This window comes from Typopeltis vanoorti, chromosome 11 (assembly GCF_054136105.1).
Source record: "Typopeltis vanoorti isolate ZY-2024b chromosome 11, IOZ_Tvanoo_1.0, whole genome shotgun sequence".
In the NCBI taxonomy this organism is placed as follows: Eukaryota; Metazoa; Arthropoda; class Arachnida; order Uropygi; family Thelyphonidae; genus Typopeltis; species Typopeltis vanoorti.
In genome coordinates, this window is record NC_143559.1 from 30,092,104 (window position 1) to 30,111,984 (window position 19,881).

Here is a 19,881-nt window from a genome sequence, read left to right on the forward strand (position 1 = left end):
AACAGTGAAGCAGTTTTAAGGCAATATAGTGTGAAGTGCAGGATGAGATATTTATGTTCGATGTTGCTATAGGCAAGGAATGTGGAGGGTGAAGACAAATGTTATCCAATCCCAATTTACTAAGCAAATTGGCTTAGTAAACAAAAGTAGGGATAGCGTAATAATTATGAGTGATTTTAATTATGACAATACTAATTGGAACAGAAAGCATCTTCAGTATGCAGCAGATGACACATGAAGATCTAGATCTGATCATAATATTGAAGAATGAGCTGTGAATGGGATATCATATTACCTTCTAGTTAGGTTTACTCCAAATGTGATGAATCAACTGGGTGTTAGCCAGCCATACTGACTTCTGTGAAGTAAAGATATCATATGGAATTACAAGGCCAGTGATTATTATTAGCATCCGACTTCCATGGAATTAGATGTGTAATAGTGTGTACCTCCCACAATGAGTCTCTGACTCCATGGAAGTCAGATGTTAATAATAAAAATATAATTGTGTCAACAATCACAACACACTCAGGCAATGCATTCCAACCTACTCCTCACTCCTCTACTTACAACCTCTTGTTTTACCCCCCCATCGCCCATTCTATGAAAAACTCTTCCATGTCAACCTGATAACAATCCCTGACTAGCTTATATGTCTCAATCATATCCTTTCCCTCTTCATCCTATTCATGAGGCTTTGCAACTTGCATTCTTTCAATCTGTCCTCGTACTCCACATTCCAAAGACACTGACCACCTTTGTGAATCTTCTCTGGACGCTTTCCAACATATCCTCATCACTATGAAAACCTGGCAACCAAATCTGTGCACAATATTCATATGAGGCCTGATCATGGCCTTATACAATGGCATCATTACCTCCATATTTCTGCATGTCAGGATTCTCCACATCATTGCCATTATCCAGTGTGATGTCTTCACAACTTGTGCAATGTAGCCCCTGAATTTCAGGTCCTTGTCCACCACCACTCCTAGATCTCTCTCATTTTCTCTACCTCCTTTAAAGTTTTGTGACCAAGTGTATACTCTGCATCCCATCATTGCTCACCAAATTTCAAAAACCTTACACTTTGCAACACTGAACTGATGGTTCCACTTACCTGCCCATTCATGCAATCTATTCGAGTCCTCTTGCAAGGCCATAACATCTGCTTGACTCTATATCTGCATATCACTAGTTAAACCCATTCCAATATCATTAATATAGAAATTGAACAACAATGGTCCCTATACTGACCCCTGTGGTACACCATTAGTGACCTTTCTCTTACAGGATACCATAACCCCCCCCCCCACATACAACTTCCTGATACCTACCTGACAGCCAGTCACTGATTCAACTCAGAAGTCTGTTATCGAATCCCATGTTTCAATTTACGTATTGGAGCCCCTATCAAACGCTTTTGCAAAATCCAGTACACCAATGTATATGCATTTCTCCTGTCCAAGATATTTGTCACTTTGTTATAGTACATAAGTTAGTAAAACATGATCTCCCTTTAAACCCATGCTGATAACCACAGAGAATATTGCTGTTTTCAACCCAATTCTGTGTCCTACTTCTTACCAATCTTTCTAGTACCTTCACCACCACTCCAGATATACAGTTTGGCCTATAATTTGAATTCACAGCCTTATCACCGTCTTTATGTAATGAAACAATTTTACCTTCTTTCCCCTCCTTTGGAACCTGTGCTGTTGTAAGACTCTTATTAAACTAGCTTGCCATGCTACTGCCAATTCCCTGGAACATTCCCTTAAGATGCATGGTGATATATCATCAAATCTTATTGACATCAAGGTTAATTATTAATAATAATAATATTATAATTATATAAGTTAATAATAATTATTAAATGCTGGTTATACATAATTATTTATTGACTTAAAGAATTCACACTGTACAATAGAATATAATTAAATTCAACTTTAATATATACAGTAAAATCCTGATGTTACACGGTAGGTGGGACCAACAAAAACGAGTAAGTCGAATTCGCATAACTCGGGGTATAATTTTGCATGTAATTTATATATACAAACATAGAATTGGGACCAAAGGCTTACAAAAACACCTATATTTTTTAAGAAATATAATCATAATTGTAGTTTTTCGTACATAAAAAAAAGAAAGTTATTTCGATGTCGATGGTTTCATAAAATCAAATAGATTCGTCTGATGGCATAATGTCTTTCTTGTCACGCAAAATTTCTTCATAGCAAGCTAATGATTTTTTTATTCCTTGCCTTGTGGTACAATTTGTTCCTCGTTAGAATCTACGTCCTCCAAAATCTGTAAACCTTTCTTTTATGATTGTTCTTACTGTGGATTCCTGTTGATCGAACTTCTTTGCTAGCTCACAAATTTTCATTCTGCCTTCAAAATCCTTAATAATGTTGAGTTTTGTTTCCAAAGTCAATGTTTTTCTTTTCTTGCTAGCAGTAGAAGAATCGGACTTGCTTCTTTTGGATGACATTATTATTTTTTATGTGATAAAATTTTTATCAAGAACATAACATTAAACAATCGCAAGGTTTGTAGACTATAAAAATCGTGTATGAATGGAGACCGCACGAAACACCTCAGTGCTTGTTCACAGCATGTGCGAATGTGGCCGGCACCTGAAAGATACGACTAGTGGTGAGGCATGAAGCGGGACGGGAATACGTACATATAAGAAACCGCGTAACTCCAGATTTGCGTAAGTCGGGGTATGACTGTATTTCCAATATTTCGGCAATGTCACATTGCCATTTTCAAAGGAACTTACAATAAAGGCACGTGCATGCAAGCACTACATACAGTAAATGAGGACGAAGCAGGAAGCTGTCATGTCTGCTAAAAGTCTTGATGGTGCTCCCTAGCGGGCTATATATGTATTCTTGGCTATTGGACTGAAGGTCTCATGATGTAAGTCTCCCAAATTTGGGGCAGTCTCATACAACCAAATTGGTTGAGGTTTGGCATGTTTCTTAGGGCTGAGGGTGATTCCATGAAAAGTCTTTCAAACTTGAACTTGCTATGGCATATTATTGTGGCTTTCTTCCACCGTATTCTGTGGCGTGTATCCAGAGCATGGTCTGCAAGACCAGAGTGGCTATACTAGTGAAACCAGATGTAGTCCTTGTGTTCTGAAATTTTGATATTTACTGTCCTGCCTGTTTGGCCAAAGTAAGACAGCTTACAGCTGCAAGGGACCTGGTATACACCAGGTAGGTCTAGGGGAAGTGGTTGGTCTTTAGTGGAGCAGATAAGGGATGCCAATTTTCTATATGGTCTGTAATGAGAGGTCAAGTCATGCTTTCTTAAGATTTTGGTAATTTTTTCCAAGGCCTCAGATGTAGGGAATGGTGATGGATTTAGAGTAATCCTTGTTGTGAAGGGGAAGGTTGTGGTTTACTGGTTTCAATATTTTTGGGATTTTTTTGGAGGGGTAGCCATTGGCTGAGAAAGTGTTGAGGATGTGATTTAGTTCAGTGGTTAGGGCATTGTCATTTGAGCAGATTAGTTTCGCCCTGTTGTATAGTGTCTTAATAACTCCATATTGTTGTGAGAGGGGGAGGGGATTGTTGGTGACTGTATCTGCCTGTATGGGTGGGTTTTCTATAAACAGAGAAAACCAAGGTTCCATGCTGGCAGGTGACTAGTGTGTCTAGAAAAGTGAGGCTGTTGTTTTCCTCTTTCACTAGGGTGAACCTGATTCTGGGGTGTTGGTTGTTTAAGTGTGTTAAGAAGAAGAGGAGTGTGTTAGAGCCATGTGGCCAAATAGCGAACACATCCTCAACGTAGCGAAGCCATATGGTTGGTTTTTGTGGGGCAGAGTTTAAGGCTTTCTCTTCAAAAGTATCCATAAAGAAGTTGGCAAGGGTGGGGAGAGTGGTGAACCCATGGTTGTCCCCCTCTATTTGTTTGTAGAATTTTCCCTGCCAAACAAAATAGCCTGAGTTCATTGTGAACTGAAATAAGGCTGAGGTATCAGGAAGAAATAGCTTGGATTAGCTCTAATGTTTCTTTGAGTGAGACATTTGTGAATAAGGAGGCTGAGATGATGCATTCGCTATTTGGCCACATGGCTCTGACACACTCCTCTCCTTCTTAACACACTTAAATAACCAACACCCCATCAAGTTCAACCTAGAGAAAGAGGAAAACAACAGCCTCCCTTTCCTAGACACACTAGTCACCTGCCAGCCTGATGGAATCTTGGTTTTCTCTATTTATAGAAAACTCACCCATACAGGCAGATACATTCGCCAACAATCCTTCCCCCCACAACAATATAGAGTTATTAAGACACTATACAACAGGGCGAACCTAATCTGTACAAATGACAATGCCCTAACCACTGAATTAAATCACATCCTTAACACTTTCTCAGCCAATGGCTACCCACCAAAAAAAATTCCAAAAAATATTGAAATCAGTAAACCACAACCCTTCCCCCCCCCCCTTTCACAACAAGGATTACTCTAAATCCATCACCATTCCCTACATCTGAGGCCTTGGAAAAAATTACCAAAATCTTAAGAAAGCATGACTTGACCTCTCATTACAGACCATATAGAAAATTGGCATCCCTTATCTGCTCCACTAAAGACCAACCACTTCCCCTAGACCTACCTGGTGTATACCAGGTCCCTTGCAGCTGTAAGCTGTCCTACTTTGGCCAAACAGGCAGGACAGCGAATATCAAAATTTCTGAACACAGGACTACATCTGGTTTCACCAGTATAGCCACTCTGGTCTTGCAGACCATGCTCTGGATACACGCCACAGAATACGGTGGAAGAAAGCCACAATAATATGCCATAGCAAGTTCAAGTTTGAAAGACTTTTCATGGAATCACCCTCAGCCCTAAGAAAAATGCCAAACCTCAACAAATTTGGTTGCATTAGACTGCCCCAAATTTGGGAGACACATCATGAGACCTTCAGCCCAATGGCCAAGAATACCTACATAGCCCGCCATTGAGCACCATCAGGACTTTTAGGAGAAACGATAGCTTCCTGCTTCATCCTCATTTACTGTATGTAGTGCCTGCGTGCACGTGTCTTTATTGTAAGTTCCTTTGAAAATGGAAACGTGACATTGCCGAAATATTGGAAATATATATTAAAGTTTAATTTAAATATATTCTATTGTACGTTGTGAATTCCTTAAGTCAATTAATAATCAAGGTTATTTATTTCCTCAAATACCTTCTGATCACTCACAATTAAGCCATATTCTCCTCTCTTTCTCCTCTGCACTTAAGTTCCTCATGATTCCTCCCTGATCACAATGAAACATTTTTATAAATTGATCACTGAATACCTCAACATTGTCTTTGGCAATTATTATCATTCTTCCATTTTCATCCATTAATATTATCTTGCCACATATCCAAAAAAACTCTCTAGGGTTTTTCTTTGCCTGTTTTGCCAATCTCTGCTTACACTGCACTTTTGTTTTCCTTACTAACTGAGTCACTCTCCTGGCTTGTTCTTTATGTTCTTCATGTAACATTATTACCATTATTCATCTTGTACTGCCTCCAAAGTACCTTCTTCCAGATTTCCTGTTTAAGCCCCTCATTCATCCATTTTACACCTACCTTATTCAGCCTTTGGAATACATTCACACATTGATGCTGTTATATATTTCTTTGTCAATTCCCAAGCAGCATTTATTTCCTTACCACTCAACTCCTCATTCCATGTTATAGCTCCAAGCTATCTCCTAAGCTTGTCATAATCACTAGCCTTATAATTCCACATACATCCTTTCCTCACAGGTTATGAAAAGCATGGAACATAAAAATAAATAATATGGGGTATTTAATTACAAAATCAGATAAAATCAGACATCCTTTGCTAAGTAGCTGATAGCATCATCAGGAAAAGCAGTAGAGAACATACAAAATGATCTGATTAACTGTTATGTTTTTTTTTTAAATGGAAGTAATTGATAACACAATAACCAGTCAATATGTATTATGAGATATGCCCTGAACAGCCTGTGCATTTTGTGTGGTCTAGCAGTTCATAAAAAAGATTCCGGTAATTGGACCACATGTTTAAATCAAATCAAATCAAAAAATCATGTTTATTTGTAAGCTTCCTATAATAGTACAATATGTTGAACAATCATATGTGTAACCTAAGAGCAACAACTCATCCAGGTTACGATATGCACAAAGTTATAAAAATTTATGTAATGTATTTTCATTATATACACATATGTACATTCATATCATATACATATTACATATTATTATAACATAATTACATAACAAAATTGCAGATAAAAAAAAATTTCATCATACAAAGAAAGTCGCATAATAATAATTAATTAGGAACAAAATAAAACAAAGCAGTTAAATAGCATTTAAAGTTTATGTTTTACACATAAACTTTGAATACAAATATGCTAAAAACCAATAATTTATACAATTATTTTGACCAGAGCTTCCTCATTTCTGTGGGAAAATAAGTACTCTTTGATTAGAGTTTTGTATTTGTTTGGGTTAGTTTCATTTCTTATTGTTATTATTATTATTATTCAGGCCTCCATGGAGTCAAATGACTCATCGTGGGAGGTCCTTCCTAAGAAACACAAAGTCTATCAAGACTCATCGAGGGGAGGTCCCCCTAAGAAACACAAAGTCTATCATACCACTCCTTAAACTCATTGACCATTCTCGCTCTCACCACTCCATCAGGCAATGCATTCCATGGCTCAACCACCATCCTCCATGCATAGAAACCACTCAGCACCATCTTGCTCACAGTTTCCTTTCGTAACTTCCAGGGATGGACTCTTGTCATCACTTCCTCCCACTGTTCAACCAAGCAAAAGAACTCCCCAGTGTCAACCCTGTAACCACCTCTCAACAGTTTAAAAGTCTCAATCATATCACCTCTCCTTCTTCTATCCACCAAACTCTGCAGTCCATATTCCCTCAGCTGATCTTCATAACCAAAATTGTACAGTTCTGAAACCATCTTTGTCATCCATCTTTGTACCCTTTCCACAGTTAATTTATCCCCTTCAAATCCTGGGGACCAAATCTGAGAACAATAATCCAAGTGTGGTCTGATCAGGGTCTTACAACAGAATAATAAATGTTTTATCTCTGCAGGTCAGTGTCTTTCTCATTATTGTAGCAATCCTCTGTGTTACCTTCACCACCTTTGCAATATGTCCCGTAAATTTCAGGTTTCTATCAATCATCAACCCCAGATCTCTTGTCTCCCCTACTTCCAGTATAACTCCTCCCATGCAGTGTCCCATTGATGTTTCCCAAACTGTAAGACCTTACATTTTGCTGCATTCAACCAAAACCCCCATTCATTTGCCCATCTATCTAGGTTATTCAAATCCTCTTGCAGGGCTGCCATATCTGCACTATTACTAATAACCCTTCCCAGCTTCGCATCATCTGCAAACAACTGAATATCCCCTTGCAATCCACTGACAATGTCATTTGATATAAAGGTTAAACAATATAGGTCCCTGTACTGAGCCCCGTGGGATCCCACTTGAAACTGCCCCACCATATACAACTCTCTGATACCTATCGGACAGCCAATCCTGAATCCAGTTGACCAATCTGACATACAGACCCATGTGCTGCAACTTAAATATCTGCTTATCATGTGGCACCCTGTCAAATGCCTTCGCTATGTCTAAGAAAATTGCAGTATATGCCATATATGCCTTTCCCTCATCTAATGCCCGTAACTTTTTTATAAAAGGCTAGCATATTGCTAAAACAAGAGCGCCCCTTCACAAATCCATGTTGATTGTCACAGATAACATTACCCTCATCTTCCCATGCTGTATATGGTCCCTCACTACTTTCTCCAAGATCTTACAACTACTGATCATACACAAACTGGCCTATAATTAAACACTTCCAGTCTCCTACCGCCCTTATGCAATGGCAGTAACCTTCCATTCCATTGGCACCTTTGCTTCAGCTAGACTTTCATTGAAAAGCCAGGTCAAAGGCTCTGTCAGCTCCCTAGCACATTCTCTCAAAACTCGTGATGAAATACCATCCAGTTCCACAGCTTTACTGATATCCAGAGTATTCAGTATTTGGAACATGTTCTCCTGCACCTCTAAACCTCGAACCTGCCCTATCCCTCTAGTATTAAAATTTACTCCTCCAGGATGAAATACACCAATGAAGTGTTCATTGAACAATTCCACCATATCCTCTGCATCAGTCACCCTATTCCCATTCTTATCTGACAATATCATTCTTCCACAGTCATTTCTCCTCCTACCGGCCACATATCTAAAAAAATTCCCTAGGATTTTCTTTGGATCTTAGGGCCAATCTGCTCTCATATTCCAGTTTCATCTTCCTTACCATACTAGTCACTCTTCTGGCCTGTGTCTTATACTCTTCATTCATCTTCTCTTCACCTGCCTCCTTATATCTCTTCCATAGCCTCTTTTCGCATGCAATTCCTGTTTAATATTGTTTGTCATCCACTTTACTCCAAATTGTGTCCTCTTGTTCACTCGTGGTATACAACTTACCACTGTTGCTAACAAATATTATTTCATAATTTTCCACGCATTAATGATATCCCGGCCTTCCAAATGCTCCCTCTATGAAACTTCCCCCAAGTTGACGTCTTAGACTATTATAATCACCTGCCTTATAATTTCACATACTTTCCCATCTCTTTGATACTCCTGCATGTCTATTCATTTTCCAAGTCAAAAACATTTTTCCAGTTGTATTTCACGAGTTAAAATTTACATATTTAGCTTTTGAGACATTCAGACCGAGTTTGTTTGACTGGAACCAATTTGTTACTTTCAAAAGATCAGCATTTACGATGGTTTTCATTTGTTCGGCTGTGTCTGTAGAGAAAATTAGTACTATATCGTCTGCAAAAGTATTTATTTTACTGTTTAGTTTAGATTGCAGAAGTCATTGATATAAATATTAAATAAAATTGGTCTCCCAAGACAGATCCTTGTGGTACACCACAGTCTACTGTTTTGGAGCTGCTATAGCTGTTGTTTATTTTTACAATTTGTGATCTGGTATTTAAGTAATTTTTGAACCAGTTTAGGGCAGTACCTCATATTCCTATGACTTCTAATTTTTTTATTAAAATTTCATGTGATACACAGTCAAAGGCTTTGTGTATATCTAGAAATACTGCTAATGTTAGTTTATGTTTGTCAAGGGACGTATAAACTGTGTTTGTGAAGTAAAGCATATTCTGTGCTAAACTTTTGCCTGAATCCAAATTGATTCTTTGAAAAGAAGTTGTTTTTGTCCAAGTTTTTATCTTAATACAATATTTGTATTAAGATAAATAACAATAAAAAACAAACCCGACATGTTTCGTAAGTCGTTTGACTTACATCTTCAGGGGTCAAAGGTAACTTAAAGTTTAAACACAAAAAAAATAGAAATTACTCAAAATAGTTAATTCTATGCAGTTGTGGCTGTCTAACTATTCATTAAATTAAATATCCAAAAGCAGATTCAGTGCAATGCTAAGTTTGAACAATGCTGGATGCTGCCACGTTCTGTTGTTCACGTTCACATTGTCCGAGGTCTGACTTGGGTATATTTTTTTATCAATGCTGACCAAACTTGGTGTAGAATTAGGCCCCGGTTTTTGTTACATTGCTTTGGAATTCTAAGCATGTTTGCAGCTTCTTTAAATTTCCTTATTTAACAATTTTTTTCAATGTAAGACATGTTTGTTTTTTGCCAGAGTACATTGTGGCTGGTGGAAGTTGTATGGTATGCTAGGCCTGATTTGTGTTCTCTTCTTTTTTGCACGTCTTTTTGGTGTTCATTCATATGAATTTCCCCTGATTTTCCCGTCTGGCCTATAAGAGCTTATAATATTTCCAGAAAAACAGAGAAATGAAGAATTACAATATTTAACACAGATCCTCAAAAAAAAATGGTTATGAACCTAAGATAATCAAAAAAATCCTCAACACACCTCCTACAAGCATCTCACAAAAGCAAGATTTCAAGAACGCAATCATGCTTCCATACATCGAGAATGTTACAGACAAAATGGCCAAATTTTGTCTGTAATAAAAACTAAACAAACAATAACATCAAAGTTGCTTTTCTACCACTGGAAAAAATTTCCAGATTTCTACATTCCCCCCCCCCCCCCTCCAGAACCTCCACATCATCCTTTAAAAAAACCAGGTGTTTATAAAATTCATTGTTCCTGTGGCATCTGCTATGTAGGCCAGATGGAAAGATCGGGGAAATTCATATGAACGAACACCAAAAAGACGTGCAAAAAAGAAGAGAACACAAATCATGCCTAGCATATCATACAACTTCCACCAGCCATAATGTACTCTGCCAAAAAACAAACATGTCTTACATTGAAAAAATTTGTTACATACGGAAATTTATAGAAGCTGTAAACATGCTTAGAATTCCAATGCAATTCAACAAAAACCAGGGCCTAATTCTACACCAATAAATGTAGTTTAATCCTTTATCCAAGTGTGAGCAAAACAAAGTTTATGCCTGAAAATATCTTCAGGACTGGGGTAAGGTAGTACAACACAGACTGGTCTTGTTGAGTAGACTTCAAGACTGGTCTTGAAGACTGTCATGAGATTAAACTAAATTGATTATAGGCTAACCAAGTGAAAAATAAACTCTCAATTCTACACCAAGTTTGGTCAGCATTGATAAAAAAATATAACCGTCAGACCTTGGACAATGTGAACATGAACAACAGAATATGACAGCATCCAGCATTGTTCAAACTTAGCATTGCACTGAATCTGCATTCGGATATTTAATTTAATGAACAGTTAGATGGCCACAACTGCATAGAATGAACTATTTTGAGTAATTTCTCATTTCTTGTGTTTAAACTTTTAGTTACCTTTGACTCCCTGAAGATGTAAGTCAAACGATTTATGAAGCTTGTCGGGTTTGTTTTTTTATTGTTATTTATCTTAATAAACTTGTGGTCCAATTACTGGAATCTTTCTTATGAGTCTGCGTATTGTTACATACTGGCAAAGTGGAGGTCTTGAATGTAACACAAATGAATAAGAGATTTCCATATATCATGAGGTATTGTTCAAGATGTTGTTTGAATAACTTCAGAAGACTCCTAAAATCCTCCAGCAAAAAGGTTGTCTTTAAAGTGGAAAGCCAACTCATATTATGATGTTCAGAGAAGATGTGTGCAATGAGGCCACTTTTTTCTTTCATGTTCCACATCACCTACATGCTCTTTCTTACAGATTTCAAAACTTCTCCCTGTTTGACCTATATATAGGATCCCATATTTTTGTATTGAGCTTTACATTAGTCAGACAGGTGTAAGTTTTAAAATCCATATGAAAGAGCATGTAGACAACCTAAAAGGAAAGAAGAATGGTCTCACTACATGTCTTCTCCAAATATCATGATATGGACTGTCCACTTCCATGCCACTATTTAGCAGACAACCTTTTTGCTAGTATGTTTGAGTCTTCTGAAGTTACTCATTTAAGTGGCACTTTGAACAGAAACCAAAGTCTAAACTTCATTATTTAAATTAAGGGGATATTAAATCCCACATTGTTTCAAAACCGAATAAGAAACTCAAAGATCGGAATCAAAGAGTTTCATGCCGAATATAGTAAACTATAAAAGTATCGGCGGATACTAGCGTAAGCTAAATCACTTAGTACAAACTAGGGCAACTTGTAGCAAAGGTGGGTAAAACTCTGATCACAATTCTTAGTATTTCCCATAATGTAAAACACATCCCTAGGAGATGTGTGGTGTTATACATTATGGTGGAAGGTCACTACGCAGGCCGGTTTCGACCTTTATTGAGGTCTCATCAGTGAGTAGGTAGACCAAATTAATATTAATACTGAGGGTATAGCAAAAAGAACTTATATACTCTGCTATACGAGTTGTCAAACAGGTGCACCCATTAAATTACTTAAATAAAGAGCCAATAGGCTTCATTTCGGCGATGTAACATTATTTAAATTAAGGGGATATTAAATCCCACATTGTTTCAAAACCGAATAAGAAACTCAAAGATCGGAATCAAAGAGTTTCATGCCGAACATAGTAAACTATAAAGAAGAAACAATGTGGGATTTAATATCCCCTTAATTTAAATAATATTACATCACCGAAATTAAGTAATTTAATGAGTGCACCTGTTCAACAACTCGTATAGCAGAGTATATAAGTTCGTTTCGCTATACCCTCAGTATTAATAGTAATTTGGTCTACCTCCATTCGTACAGAGTACAAATGGAAGTAGACCAAATTACTACGAATGGAGTAATGCATACTCCATTCGTAGATCTATACTAAAAGTGGAGGCAAGGGATCCTGGGGTGATACTCAATAAAATTTTGAAGTTTGGCAGAAATATTCTAAATATGGTGTAGATAACCCAGATGATTGCTGCATCACTGTTCCCTCTAATTTTTTTCTGGCCCATGTCCACATGAAAATCATTTTGTGCTCAAGCTTTCAGTTCAATGTGTGCACTAATGTAATATTTCTCATATTAATGGTGCTCTTTTTTCATCTAGATATAGTTTGCAAAATTACAAGCACTAAATTAATTCACTTAAATCTGTGTAGCTACAAAAAACCATCACTTTTTGCATGTGACTGTAGTCTAGAACGGAAATATTTTAAACAGATATGTCTCTGCAACTATCTGATGTCAGCATCAGTTTGCCTACACAGTGAAGGCTAAAAGCAGATAATTAGTGCAAGTTAAGTTGGACTGAGTTAGTGATATTAGAGTGGAGACATTGGAGAAATTACTAAATAAAATAAGTGATAAGTATGATTTATCATATTATTCATTTTTATAGTGCATTTAAAAATTATTGACTATAAATTACAAATTCTTAAAGCAAAACTTTTGTGTATGTAGTTAGCAGGGGGTGCTCTCCTTTTTGACCAGTACCCAGGCTTAGAGAGAACATTGGCTGCAATACTAAGGACTCTGACCAGTAGAGATTATAGAGTGGTGACTCCATCATATAAAGTCCAGATCAGGTAACATCTGGATTACTGTGCTCAGAGCTGGTTACCAGGATTTGAAGAGGATACAGAGGCAGATAACAAAAATGATATCATTCTACATGATAATAGACTGAGGGCATACAAACTCAAGAGTTTAGTAGATAGAAGATAAAGGGGTGACATGGATGAGATATTTAAACTGCTGAGAGGTATTTATAGGATTGACAATGAGGATATTTTTCATATAGTAAAACAAGGGGAAGGAACAAAACAATTGGCCATTCCTGGAAGTTGCAAAAGGTGTGAGTAGGAGGGTGAGAATTTTTTTTTTTTTTTTTTAGTGAGGATGATTGAACAATTCAATTCATTGTCTGATAGGATGGTGAATGGGTTTAAAGAGTGGTATGATACGCTGTGTTTGTCTAAAATGGCCTCCCATGATAGGTGTTATGATTCCTTGGAGGTCTGGAATAATAATAATAATCCATTTGATTGGTTGGACAATAATGAAAATAATTAACTAAATTTTTTAAAATTACAGAAATGAGAGTTAATATGTTATAAAAATCAGAAAGACTTACAGTTGAGGCCCTGAGAATCTTCTGACAAATTTGCTATGACTTTTTCCTGATGCTGACTTTTGAATTTCATGTATTCTAATATATTTATCTTCTTTAGACTGAAGCACTTCTTTTTCTTTTTCTTTTAACTATTTTCACAAAAAAATAACAAAAAAAGCTCATGCACAATACATATTTTAAATACATAAAAAGACAGTAGCAATCAAAACAATTTTTATTATCATTATTTACTCGGGCATCTCCCATGAATCACAGAGTCATAACCTACACTAACATTATTCACACAATACCAATCCATCTTGAAGTCACAAATGACTCTTGCAACCTACTCCATCCATTTATTACTCTGTCCAAGCAAAAAAAAACTAGTCTTCACACCCTTCTAATGACACTTTTACACAATTTCCAGGAGTGATTTTGTTCTTTCTCTTTCTGTCATGTACTGAAAAATGTATTTCTTTTTAATAACTTATATGTTCATATTCTATCTCTTCTTTTCCAACTATCAACTAAGATTAACCACAAGCCTTCAATCTAACCCTGTGTTGAGCATTCCACAGAAACATGATAGGTCTGTGGAATGATCAACACGATTGGCAGAATCCACCAGTATGGATTCTGCCAAAGGAGATCCATGACTGATCTCATAGTTTACATCATGCCACTGGACATGTGCTATTAAAAAAGTTCGAAAAAATGTATACTGTTGCCCACGTCATTTCCAGGGCTTTTGATCATGTTTGGCACGTTCTGCAAACTGCCTTACTTTGGTGTCAAACATGATCAAAAGCTTCTGTAATTCAATAACCAGCTTTCTCACTGGTCATTCACTGCATGTCATGGTGGATAGCACCCTCCCCTCTCTTCAAGCTTTGCCACTAATGCTGAAGTGCCTCAGGGCACTATTCTATCACTTACCCTATTTTTGTTATACGTAACCTACTCTCGATCACCACCATTCCTATTCACATCTCTACTGATGACAGCATATTCCATTCATCTTACTCTTTTGACAAACCACATAGTTCTCAGACATCCTAAGCATCATCATCTACAACCACTGCTTAAAAACATGGATCTCCATACTATCCTTCACTTCGGCAACGACAAACTTGTTACCTTCAATGATACCAAAATGCAGTCTTAACGTTTCTCTCGCAAAAAAGATCTTAGTTTGCCTTCCCTTATCCACAGTAATATACACATCAGTAGACAGGATCAGATCTCTCTTCTTGGCCTGAAATTTACGTCCAGCCTCTCCTAGCACAAACACATAACATCAATAGCTTTTTATGCCTAAAAAACTAGGTATGAAGCTATTTTACAGTCAACCAGCTATTAACCCTATATTATTATTATTTGTCACCTCCAGGGAGTCCAAAGACTCATCGAGGGAGGACATCTGCTCTATAGCTCTGCTTCCAACACTCACAATCCACCAATTCAACGCAACTACACTGATGCCACTGAGTGCAGACTGCCACCACTAGTATTTCCACAGACAATCACAAACATCCATGCCCATGCCGAGATTTGAACCCACAACCCCTGGACTGGAGAGCGAACACGCTAACCACTCGGCCAGCCAGGCTGGGCAAAATAATGAATTATTTAGTACATTATATTATAATTAACAACAATAATAATTATTATTATTTTGTTAAGGCCTCTATGGATTCAAAAGACTCATTGTGGGAGGTCCTTCCTAAGAAACACAAAGTCTATCAAGACTCATCGAGGGGAGGTCCCCCCCCCCTTAAGAAACACAAAGTCTATCATACTACTCCTTGAACTCATTGACCGTTCTTGCTCTCACCACTCCATCAGGCAATGCATTCCATGGTTCAATCACCCTCCATGCAAAGAAACCACTCCTCACCCTCTTTTTCCTTCCGTAACTTACAGGGATGGCTTCTGGTCATCACTCCTTCCCGCTATTCAACCAAGCAAAAGAACTCCCCAGTGTCAACCCTGTAACCACCTCTCAACAGTTTAGAAGTCTCAATCATATCACCTCTCCTTCTTCTATCTACCAAACTCTACAGTCCACATTCCCTCAGCCGATCCTCATAACTATCATTGTACAGTTCTGAAACCATCTTTGTTATCTGCCTTTGTACCCTTTCCACAGTTAATTTATCCTCTTCAAATCCTGGGGACCAAATCTGAGAACAATAGTCCAAGTGTGGTCTGATCAGGGTCTTATACAACGGAATGATAACCATTTTATCTCTGCAGGTCAGTGTCCTTCTCATTATTGCAACAATCCTCTGTGTTACCACCTATGCAATATGTCCTCTAAATTTCAGGTTTCTATCAATCAACAACAACTCCAGATCTCTTGTCTCCCCTACTTCCTCCAGTATAACTCCTCCCACAGAGTATGCAGTGTCCCATCGATCTTTCCCAAACCTCAAGCCCTTACATTTTGCTGCATTAAACCGACACACCAATTCATTTGCCCATCTTTCTAGCTTATTCAAAGCCATTCATTTGCCCATCTATCTACCTTATTCAAATCCTCTTGCAGGACTGCTGCATCTGCACTATTACTAATAATCCTTCCCAGCTTCGCATCACCTGCAAACAACTGAATATCCCCTTGCAATCCACTGACAATGTCATTGATATAGAGGTTAAATAATATAGGTCCCAGTACTGAGCCCTGTGGGACCCCACTTGTAGCCCTCTGCTTCCTTGAAACTGCCCCACCATACACAACTCTCTGATACCCATCGGACAGCCAATCCTGAATCCAGTTGACCAATCTGACATTCAGACCCATGTGCTGCAACTTAAATATCAGCTTATCATGTAGCACCATGTCAAATGCTTTTGCTAAGTCTAAGAAAATGGCAGTATATTCCTTTCCCTCATCTAATGCTCTTGTAACTTTATCATAAAAGGCTAGCATATTGCTAAAACAAGAGCGCCCCTTCACAAATCCATGTTGACTCTCACAGATAACATTACCCTCATTTGCCCAATGCTGTATATGGTTCCTCACTACTTTCTCCAAGATCTTACTAACTACTGATGACACACAAACTGGTCTATAATTAGACACTTCCAGTCTGCTACCGCCATTATGCAATGGCACTATCTTACCTTCCTTCCATTCCATGGGCACCTTTCCAGCAGAAAGACTTTCATTGAAAAGCCAGGTCAAAATCACTGTCAGTTCCCTAGCAGATTCTCTCAAAACTTGTGGTGAAATACCATCCAGTCCCACAGCTTTACTGACATCCAGAATACTCAGTATTTGAAACACACTCTCCTGTACCTCTAAACCTTGAACCTGCCCTATCCTTCTAGCATTAAAACTGAATCCTCTAAAATGAAATACTCCAATAAAGTGTTCATTGAACAATTCCAGTATGTCCTCTGCATCAGTCACTCTATTCCCATTTTTATTTTTATCCAACAATATCATTCTTCCACAGTCATTTCTCCTCCTAGTGGTCACATATCTAAAAAATTCCCTAGGATTTTCTTTGGATCTTAGGGCTAATCTTCTCTCATATTCCAGTTTCATCTCCTTACAATACTAGTCACTCTTATGGCCTGTGTCTTATACTCTTCACGCATCTTCTCTTTATCTGTCTCCTTATATCCCTTCCACAGCCTCTTTTTCGCATGTAATTCATGTTTAATATTTTTATCATCCACTTTACTCCAAATTGTGTCCTCTTCTTCACTCGTGGTATACAACTTTAATTGCTGCTAACAAATATTCCTTCACAATTTCCCAAGCACTAATGATATCCCGGTCTTCCAATTCCTCCCACCATGAAACTTCCCCAAGTTGACGTCTTAGACCATTATAATCACCTGCCTTATAATTCCACATACTTTCCTGTCTCTTTGATACTCCTGCATGTCTATTCATTTTCCAAGGCAAAACCATATGGTCACTCTCTCCAACTGGTGGGAGAGGGATGTCATCTCAGTTATTATCAAATCTTCTGATGCTATAACCAAATTCAAAACTCTTGAACTTCTTGTTTCCTCTATTACATGTAGCCTAAGACATTTGTCCCTCAAGAATTCTAGAAATTCCATTCCCTTATTGCTACATGCATCTTCCTCTCCCCAGTTTATACTATTGTAGTTAAAATCTCCCATAACAATCATTCTTCTTGCACTTGCCAAACTCAACTGTCTAAACATATCCTGGTCTCCACCCTCTGTACTTCTGGATCTGTAGCAACATCCCCACTAAATATCCTGTCTTGCCCACCTCTACCTCACACCATATGCTTTCAATATCATTAGTGTCACTTCCTTCCAAAGTCTCCACTCTTAGAGGACATAGGTCGTCACTTATCATAAGCAGTACTCCACCACCACCTTTTCCCTTCCTATCCTGCAAAAAATGCTGTACCCAGCAACTTCTATTCCTGTTATTATATCCTCTTCTGTCAACCACGTCTCAGTGATCCCAATAATTTTTGGCCAGGCTGATGTTATCTGTGGCACCAATTCCTCTCCCTTATTCCAGATACTCCTGGCATTAGTATATAGCATATAAATGCCGTTGTTTCTATACCCAGCATTATCCCCTCTAGACTCCACCACGCTCAGTGTTACCTGATGTCGTCCCCTTTCTCCCAAGTACCCATTCCCACAAGAGGCCACTGCTACCATCCTCCCCGGGACACACTGACTTTTCCAGAACAGCAATCTCTCCAGATGCCTACGTCCTTCCTCATTCAAATGTAAACGGTCTCTAGCATACAATTCCTCTCTTTCCTCAAATGCACTCCAAGCATCCACATATTCCAGTCCTATCTTGTCACACATTCTAGCTATTATGTCATTCAATATTACTGCTCTTCTGCTCAGTTCGTCATTATCATACCTGGCAACACACACACATGCGCGCGCGCGCGTTGTCTCTCTGTGTCTTCTTTCGTACACCACCTCAAGCAAGAATCTCATATCTCTCGCTGCCCTATTTACACCACCACCACTCAAGTCATTTGTTCCCACCATCACAATCATCTCATCCACCCTTTCACGTCTCTTAACTGCGAAAGCCACACTTTCTATCGTTCCTCCTGGCAAACACTCCTCACGCATCCTATCTTGAACACCACGGATCATTGAGTTCCCCCAAAATTATACCTCTTACCATTCCCTCTTTCCTTTTATTTCCATTTTCTCCTCTTCTTTCATTCCCAGACCTCTCTCTCCTACTGTTTCCATTCTCTTCTCTTCTAGCACTCCCATACCTCTCTCTCATTCTCTCTCTCCTACTGTTTCCATTCTCTCCATTTCCATTTTCACATCCAATTCCATTCTCTCCTCTCCTATCATTTCCAAAACTCTCTCTCTCCCCTACTCTGATTTGCCTTGCATTTAGCTCTTCCATTCTCCTAATCTCATCTTTCATACTTCTCCCAAGACATTCCAACTCCTCTTTCAGCTCCTGAATAATCTAGAAACTGGTTCTAGAGACCAAATATGGAATTTTTTTCGAACCAGCTCAGGCCTCTAATAAATGGGGCTGTGGTTTCATAACAAGTGATGGAATTTATCTCCCATCTAAAAGATTCACAAACATCCTCATTCAAATGTAAGTGGTCTCTTGCATACAATTCCTCTCTGTCCTCAAACGCACTCCAAGCATCCACATATTCCAGTCCTCTCTTGTCACACATTCTAGCTATTATGTCATTCAATATTACCACTCCTCTGCTCATTTCATCATTATTATACCTAGGCAACACACACACACACACACACACACACACACACACTATCTTTACTCTCTGTGTCTTCTTTCGTACCACCTTAAGCAAGAATCTCATATCTCTCGCTGCCCTATTTGCACCACTACTCAAGTCATTTGTTCCCACCATCACAATCATCTCATCCACCCTTTCACCTCCCTTAACTGCCAAGGCCGCCCTTTCTATCGTTCCTTCTGGCAAACACTCCTCACTCATCCTATCTTGAACACCACAGATCATATAAATTCCAAATCTCATCTCATCCCATCCTTAGAATACTCTTCACACATATGGAGTGGCGCACCTCAAAATCTCCCTAAAATTCTTGATGCTGTCAAGAGGAGAGCAATTTGAACTCATAGATGACTCTCCTTCACAGTCTCACTTCAACCACTATCTCACAGATGCAATGTTTCAGCTCTGCGTTTCTTCTACAGGTACATCCATGGTTACTGCTCCACTTAATTGGCAAACATTATTCCTCAATTTATATTTATGAATTTAGGGACACAAAAAACACAAGCGTGTTTTAATGATTAT

At 38.2% G+C, this 19,881-nt stretch overlaps 1 protein-coding gene across 3 annotated transcripts in view; it reads right to left on the minus strand.

Moving 5' to 3' along the window:
• The window catches only part of LOC150101407 (1-phosphatidylinositol 4,5-bisphosphate phosphodiesterase classes I and II-like), a 965,056-nt gene that overhangs the window by 163,115 nt on the left and 782,060 nt on the right, over positions 1-19,881 (minus strand). For all 3 annotated transcript variants that reach the window (XM_090400893.1, XM_090400892.1, XM_090400891.1), the window contains one exon: positions 13,607-13,734. In XM_090400893.1, coding sequence (XP_090257019.1) covers positions 13,607-13,734 — 128 coding nt within the window. The remainder of the gene's footprint in view (positions 1-13,606; positions 13,735-19,881) is intronic.